This window comes from Plasmodium reichenowi, chromosome 5 (genome assembly GCF_001601855.1).
Source record: "Plasmodium reichenowi strain SY57 chromosome 5, whole genome shotgun sequence".
Classification (NCBI taxonomy): domain Eukaryota; phylum Apicomplexa; class Aconoidasida; order Haemosporida; family Plasmodiidae; genus Plasmodium; species Plasmodium reichenowi.
This window is the reverse complement of record NC_033650.1, coordinates 986,044-994,906: the sequence shown is the minus strand read 5'-3', so window position 1 is coordinate 994,906 and position 8,863 is coordinate 986,044. Positions and strand designations below refer to the sequence as shown.

Genomic DNA, 8,863 nt, shown 5'->3' with positions numbered 1-8,863 from the left:
AAAAAAAAAAAAAAAAAAAAAAAATATACATATATATATATATATATATATATATATATATATATATATATATGTGTATCCATTTATTTATTTAGTTTTCCACTTTGCAATATTTCTTTCTTACCAATAAACCTAGCTGGTTAAACTTCTTATACAAAAAGAGAAAGCGTAAAGACAACAAGAATATATTAATAAGTGAACTTAAAAAAATTGAGGAAGAATAAGATTCCTCATTAAAATAACTTATATATATATACAAACCTATTAAGTCAGTTATATAATTTACTATATTGAGATAACAATAAGAATGAAGATCTAGAGTAATGTTTTTTATTTTATAATTTAAAAATATTCTTTCAAATGTTGGTATAATTAATAATAAACATATATAGAAAATATTCGAAAAATTTAAATTATTTAATAATAATTTAAGAGGATAATTTATTATTATTTTTTTTTTTTTATTTATATTATTTTTCTTCTTTATATTATTATTATTATTATTATTATTATTATTATTAATAATCCATGTATTATTCATATTTATATTATCATTTAGTAAAGGCTTTTTACAATTTTTAATCATATCATTATTTGGTATACTACAAGACCAATCGAATTTATTATTCACACAAAATAAATCTTTTATATTTTTTATTGTGGGAATTTTTATTTCAAAATTTAAGTTCTCATTTTCCCCATATTTTTTATATAATTTACTTTTTTTTCTTTTTTTTTTTTCCTTTCCATATTTCCCATTATCATATATTTTATTCTCATCATATTTTACACTCTTTACATTTAATAAGGTATAATTAAAATCGTAAGCCATTCTATTTCTTTTACACAAATAACTTTTTATTCTTGATATGAATTTAAAAATGTTTAAAACTTCTAATACACATTTTAATTTATCCATAAAAAATATATTATAACCATTTCTCGTAACCTTTTTACTATAGTCTCCTTTAGCAAAAGTACTATTTAATAAATCTTCATCTTTTATGAATGTATTATTTATATCTCCCTTGCTCATAGGTGAATAATTTAGCTCTTCATTTTTCACATAAGCATCCTTGATATATGCGTCATATTTATAGATATCCTTAAACGATAAATCACTTGTATTACTAGGTATAATCTTTTTATTATTACCATTTAAATAGTTTACGTTCAAATTAACATCACATCGATTATTTTGCTCCCCATCTTTTTGCGCTCCATTTTTTTGCGCTCCATTTTTTTGCGCTCCGTTTTTTTGCGCTCCGTTTTTATTATTATCATTGTTAACGATTTCACTTTTTACTTCCTCATTTTGTTGAAATCCACTTATTATATTATTACCCCTAGAAACATACAAACCTCTTTTTACCATAGGATCGTTAAGCTCCCTACGCATAAGAGCTTCCAACCTTCTACCGTCCAACTTTCCAACTACCCCATTTCGTTTTTGAAAAAAATTATTCAAATGTACATACTTGTCATTATAATAATAACTAAATATATTATCCTTGTTTTTAAGAAATATAAATGAAAGCACAAAAATCGAAAGGGCCTTAATTAATGTATTTATTATCATTATATTCACCTCATTAAATAAAATAACAAATATGTGATATATAAAATAGATAAAAATAGTAGAAACACTTAAAACCATTTTACTTATTACTTGTATTATATATATAGAATTAATACTAAATTCTTTTTTATATATATTCGTAAATTTACCACATAAAAAAAAAATATTGTCTGATATAACATCGGTTACACTTTCTAATAAAGAATATAAAAAACAAAAAAAATATATTCTTTCTCTTTTTAAAATAAAATTATTAGAAATAAGAATCAAAATAAATGAATTAAATATCTGGATTATAATACAAGACAATATAAGTATATTTAATTTTAAATGATAAAATTCAGCATTAATCTTATTATTTATTATTTCTTTTATATTAGAACATGTCTGATTTTCTTCATCTATTTCATAATAAAAACTTTTAAATTTATTATAATAATAATATTCATTATATTCATTATCATCTAATAATTCATAACTATCTTTAAATATATATTCCATATGTAAGCTACCTCTTAAACTCCTATAACACATTTTCTGACTCTCATTTAAATCTTCGTTTATTTCGTTATAATCATAATTATCACATTCATTTATATTTTCTGTGTTATTTCTTTTTTTATAATCATTCTTTTTTTCTCCTTTAATATAATTATTCATTATATTACTTTTTAAGTAGGACATATCAAAATTGTTTCTACTGTTATAATTATTATAATCATAACTATAATTATTATTATAATTATTATTATAATTATTATTATAATTATTATTATAATTATTATTATCATCATTATTATTATTATCATTATTATTATTATCATTATTATTATGATTATTATTATTATTATCATTATTATTATCATTATTATTATTATCACTATTATTATTATCATTATTATTATCATTATTATTATTATTATTATTATCATTATTATTATTATTATCAGCATTTTCCTTCAATATAATAGTTCCATCGTTATATCCATTTTCATCTATATCAACATTGGTATCTAGTACTCTCGTTTTACCCTTTTTACTCTTTTTACCCCTTTTACTTTTTTTACCCTTTTGGCTCATTTTTTTTTGTTCGTTTATATCTTCATTATATGATTTATTATGGACATTTATTTGCTCTTTATTAATATCTCCTTTTGTATAAACATCAAAGTCATTTTCTTCATTCATAAGAAAGTTATCGGTTTGTAAATTATTATAAAAATTTATGAAATAATTCTTTGTACTAACACCTTTTACATTTACCATATTATCAGTATTTTCACTTTTTTTTTGATTTTTCCCATTATTTTTATCTAAACGAAAATTTAATAGCTTTTCCTTCTCATCATCAGATCCTTTGTCCTTCTTATATATTTCATCATAATCCTTAGAACACAAAACAGACGAATTATTATATTCATTATTATAACATTGATTAAATGTTGTATTATCTACATTGTATATATTATTCACATTTTTATGAATCTTATTATAATGATGATTCTCATTACTAGTATCATCATGTAAGCCTTCATAACTAATATTACTATCATTACTTTTTTTAAAAAATAAATAATTTAAAATACCCCAACTATTCATACTATTATTTTTAGTTCTCTCCTTATTTATATTATTTTCTAAAAAATATTCATTTCTATTTCTATCTTCATTAATACTGTGTATATCATTTTTCTTTTTAATCATTTTGAATTTATCTTTTAAAAACTTACTAAAAATTACTTCATCCCAATTATTCACATTCTTCATATTATTATTATCATATTTATTATTATTATATTCATTATTATTATATTTATTATTATTGTTGTTCTTGTCCATTATTTTATTTTTATTTTTTCTTCTAAAAAATATATGCTTTCTATTTTTAAATAAATTATTAAACAAACCATTTCCACCGCCATGCCCTTGGTCCTTCTCATATAATAAACGATTATTTTTCATAAATTCCTCATCATATTTCATTATCTTCATTTTAACCTCATCAAGAGATACATTTTTACGAATGAAATTACTATTATATTCATTAGAAGATATATCATATGTTATATTATTAAATGTGTTATCATTATATTTTCTCCTATTTTTATTTTTGTATTTATTATATACACTCTTTCTATAACCTGTTTTTCCAAATGAACTAAGCTTTTTTTTCCCATTTATATAAATAAAGGAATTCCCCTTTTTTTTTTTTTTTTTTTTTTTATGTGTTCGTTTTAAAAAACTACAATATTTTTTATACTCTTCAAAAGACATCTGAGAAAACCTATTTCTCATGTAATTATTCATAACCTCATTTTTTTTTTTGATTCCTTTTTTTTCCCTTTTTAATTTATTAATACTATTAGATCTAACCTTTTTTACAATATGTAAAGCATTTTTACAAACAGAATTATTTGATACTTGTATATTTTCATAAGAAAGAGATGAAAAAAAAAAATTCCTGAAATCATTATTTATTTTATTAAAATAATAACGTATATATATATAATAAGCTACATAATCAAAAAAAAGAGTATAAAAACATTTTAAACATATTGGTAAATATACTACAACAAATAATTTCGTATTTAAAAATTTATCGTCACATCTTGAATTAAAATTAAAAAAATGAGTAAAGTAATAAAAAAAATTATCCTCTCTTCTACTATTCTCCACATTCTCATATTTACTTAACAAAAATGTATAAAATTGAGATATCGTTATTTCAGCATAGGTATAGGTTATTCTTAAAAAAAATATATACAAAAAAAGGATATGATAAATGTAATACTTTTTAAAAAAATAATAGTAATTTAAAAATTTTAACAATTTCTCTTTTATCATTGTTATATAATATTATTATCGCATCAGAAAGAAGTCTATAAATAACCACTTTAATTCACACTTACCCACAAAAAAAAAAAAAAAAAAAAAGTAATAATATAAATAAAAAAATAATAAATATGTATACATATATATATATATATATATATATATATATATATATATATATATATATGAAAATATATACGTCTTACAAAATATAATATTCCATAAATATAGAAAAACTTAAAAAAACTTATTAAAATTATACACCAGTTCTTATTTCATATGCACAAAAAAAAATATATTATATTAATGAATTAAAAAAAAAAAAAAAAGTAATAATAAAAGGATAATAAATAATAATATAATAGGTTTTATACAGTTATGCATATATGTATAAATAATTCGCTTGCTCCAGCTATAAGACAAAAAAAAAAAGAAAAAAAAAAAAACTAACATATAAAAATACATACATAAATAAATAAATATATATATATATATATATATATATATATATATATATATAACAACGGATTGTAATCATTCATTTAACAACACACAACATATTTATCATATATATGTAGGAAACCAAAAAAAAAAAAAATAATATCTTCACACTGTAGAAACAAATATTTTAGACATAAAAAATAAATAATACATACGAAATAAAAAAAAAAAAAAAAAAAAACAAAAATAAAATAAAATAAAATAATTGGAATATATAAATATAAATTAAATTAATAAATAGATAGACATGTTTATATATACATATTTATTATCAAATATAAGTAATAAAAGGTCAATAGAAAAATTTTATACCATTATTATAATAAAAAAATAAAAAAATAAAAGTGTATTCACATATTCTTATTATATATATATATTTTTTTTTTCCTTTTTAGAATATTTTAATATTTATATTAATATGCAGCGGAAATTTATTTGAATTTTTCGAATTATGGATATATTATAAAAAAAAAAAATTATTATATAAAATATATATAATATATATAATTTAAATTGAATAATATATTTTGTACAAATTTAACACTTCAAAAGATATATCTTTTTATTTGAATTTTATTTAATGATTTCAATTTTGAAAAAGGGAAATAAGAAAAAATGCATTCCTATATTTAATGAATTATAAAGTATATAAATTTTTTTTTTTACTTTTTTTTATTTTTTCCCCATTTTCTTATTGTTCTAATAAACTGTGAATATTTTATCAATATTATATAAACAATGCAAAAGACTTTTTATGAGCACACACATATTTTATGGAGTATACACATTTTTTTTTATAATATTCAAAAATAAATATTTTTCCATACACTGTTATGTATTTTTATATATAAATATTTATATACTATAATATATATTTATACTCTTATATTTTTATGATTTCATATAAATATATATATATATATATATATATATATATATATATATATATGTATCCATCAAGTTTCTTCATATTTTTAGGAATTTTTTTTCAAAAATTTTTTTTAATTATTCATATTTAAAATAAATACAAAAAGACCAATTTATTATTAATTTTTTTTTTATTTTATTTATTTTTTTTTTTTTTTTCTAACGTATTTCATTATAAGAATATACATACATTATTCAAAAATATATAATGTACACAAATATAAAAGAATTATATATATCTGAAAAAAGAACATATTGTAAAACTTGCGATAAAATGTATTATATATATATATATATATATATATATATATATATGTTATATGACCCATATATATATTAAATATATATTATTTCATTTTTTATTTAAATAAAAAGGAGTTCATTTTATTTTGTTTATCGTGTGTATCATATAAGTTTTTCTTATAAGAGTAAAGTATTATATTTTATATATTTAGTATACACAATATTCAACTTATGAATAGATAAATATATATATATATAATTATATATTTAATTTTTTAATACTTAAAAAAAAAAAAAAATAATGGTACTTATATATATTAATTTATTTCATTTTGCTAAGTAGCATTTTCCTTAGAATATATATATATATATATATATATATATATATATATATATTTATTCATTTATATATTATTTTTTTTTTATTTTATATCACCTGGATAACTTTTATGAAATACACATATATATGAAAATTTATCAAATTATATTTAAAACATATGTATATATATATATAATATATATATATTTATAATATTGGGATGATATGAAACCAAATAATTAATATATAAATATATATGCTTGTAAATTATACATATAATATATTTTTATTTTATTTTAAATATGAAAACAAATTATTGGCTAATTCATCCATTCTTTTGTTATTACCTTATATTATTACATTATTAATACTTTTTTTTTTTTTTTTTTTTTTTATAGACTTTGATATATATACATATATATATGTATGCTAATATTTACATGATAAAAATGCTTATATTGTAAAGAATGATTGTTATTGCATAATATTTCATGTTCTTAATAAACTATTAGAATATTAAACATATAAATATTATGCTTTGCCCAACCCCCACAAATAAAATAAAATAAAACTTACACATACAATATTTATTTATACTTATATACATATCATTCAAATTTTTTTTTTTTTTTTTTTTTTGTTTTATCCCTACCTTTTGAATAATAATTTGTGTATAAGTATCATATTAACTTTTTACTTTTTTAAAAACCCTTATGTAAGGATTATCGTTATATAAATAATTAAAAATGAATGTATTCACAAGGACATTAATCATAACTATTTTTTTTAATTTACAAATTTATATAGGAAAATGCTTAAATCATGATAATATAAAATACATCAAAAATGTACCTATCAACTTCCATTTGAAAAATACAAATGGTATAATATACCAAAAAAACAAACGTCCTTCACAAATTAATAGGAAAAATACAAATAAGCAAGCATTTAATATACCCGTTTTTTCTATTCCTAATTATAAACCCAAATATAATACTTGCCCAAAAACAAAAAATATAGCTTTTGTAAATTCAAGAATTAATCAAGCACATAATAGAAATATCCAAGTTACTAAAGCAGCTGAATTAAATGCAATAAAAAAAATAAAAAATGACAAAAAATTTACTCTATTTAATTCTGGAAACAGGGATAATATAAAAACATATGAACATGATATTAATAAAGGTATAATTGATGATATATCAACAACAAATAATGGCTATTCTAATATAGGAAACACAAACGAAAATACATATGAACAAAATAATTTTAATAATACACTGATAGAAAAAAAGCCATGTACCTTTCTAAATAAAGCAGTCGAAGTAGGAAAAACTGTCTCCTTATTAGGTATGTGGTATGTATGTAATATCTTTTATAATATTGAAAATAAAAAAGCATTAAATATATTAAACATGCCTATTACTATTGCTATAACACAAATATATGTTGGTTTACCAATATTTTTAATACCATGGTTATTAAAATTAAGGAATCAACCCGAACTATTTTATGATGAACAAGAATTGAAAAGAATTAATATGAGTGATCGTAATGCCTTAATCAAAGGATTCCAAAAATACATACTATTCTTAAAAAAATATAGTAGTATAATGAAACAAAGTATTTATCATGGATATGCTCATCTATTATCTGTTATTGCTATGGGTGCTGGTGCTATTAGTTTTGTTCATATTGTTAAAGCTTCTGCTCCATTATTTGCTGCTTTCTTCTCATACTTCTTTATGAATAATAAAATGTCCATTTATACATATTCCTCGTTAGTACCAATCGTTTTTGGTGTCTCACTTGCTTCAATAAAAGAATTATCCTTTACATATAAAGCACTCTATTCAACTTTATCAGCTAATGTACTTTCAACAATGAGAGCTATTGAAGCCAAAATAATGATGGGAAAAAATCTAGACAAAATAGGAAGAAATTTAACTCCAGAAAATATATTTGCACTTTTAACATTATCATCGGCCATATTCTTAACACCAGCCTTGTACATCGATTCACACAAATGGAAAGATGCTTATGAATATTTAATGAATAATAAAAATGTATTAAAAGTTTTAGGAAGACATGTACTCATGTCAGGAGTATGGTTCTATTTATATAATCAATTATCCTTTATTTCATTAAATAGATTAAATCATATTACACATGCTGTTGCAAGCACGGTTAAAAGAGTTTTCTTAATATTAACAAGTTATTTTATTTTTGGAACGAAATTTTCATTCCTTGGTGGACTTGGTTCCTCTATAGCTGTTGGTGGAACATTTGTATATTCTCTTGTAAAGAAAAAATTTGGATAATTTTCTTTTTTTTTTTTTTTTTTATATATATATATATATATATATATATATATATATATATATATTTATATTTTTTATTATCTTTTTTTATATTTTTAATGTTTTTTTTATTAAAAATACATAAAAAAAAAAAAAAAAAAA

The 8,863-nt window shown here is 18.7% G+C and overlaps 2 protein-coding genes across 2 annotated transcripts in view; one reads left to right on the top strand and one right to left on the bottom strand.

Annotated features, from left to right (window-relative positions):
• PRSY57_0529400 (putative membrane protein) overlaps positions 1–4,423 on the bottom strand; it is a gene marked incomplete at both ends in the record, with an annotated part of 4,847 nt that extends 424 nt beyond the window's left edge. Inside the window, one exon of the mRNA XM_020114577.1 lies at positions 125–4,423. Coding sequence (XP_019970754.1) covers positions 125–4,423 — 4,299 coding nt within the window.
• A 2,724-nt stretch (positions 4,424–7,147) lies between these two features.
• PRSY57_0529300 (phosphoenolpyruvate/phosphate translocator, putative) lies at positions 7,148–8,722 on the top strand (the record flags this gene model as incomplete). Its single annotated transcript, XM_012906358.2, has 1 exon — positions 7,148–8,722. The coding sequence occupies one exon, from the start codon at positions 7,148–7,150 to the stop codon at positions 8,720–8,722; it is 1,575 nt and encodes a 524-aa protein (XP_012761812.2).
• Between the last annotated feature and the right edge of the window lie 141 nt (positions 8,723–8,863).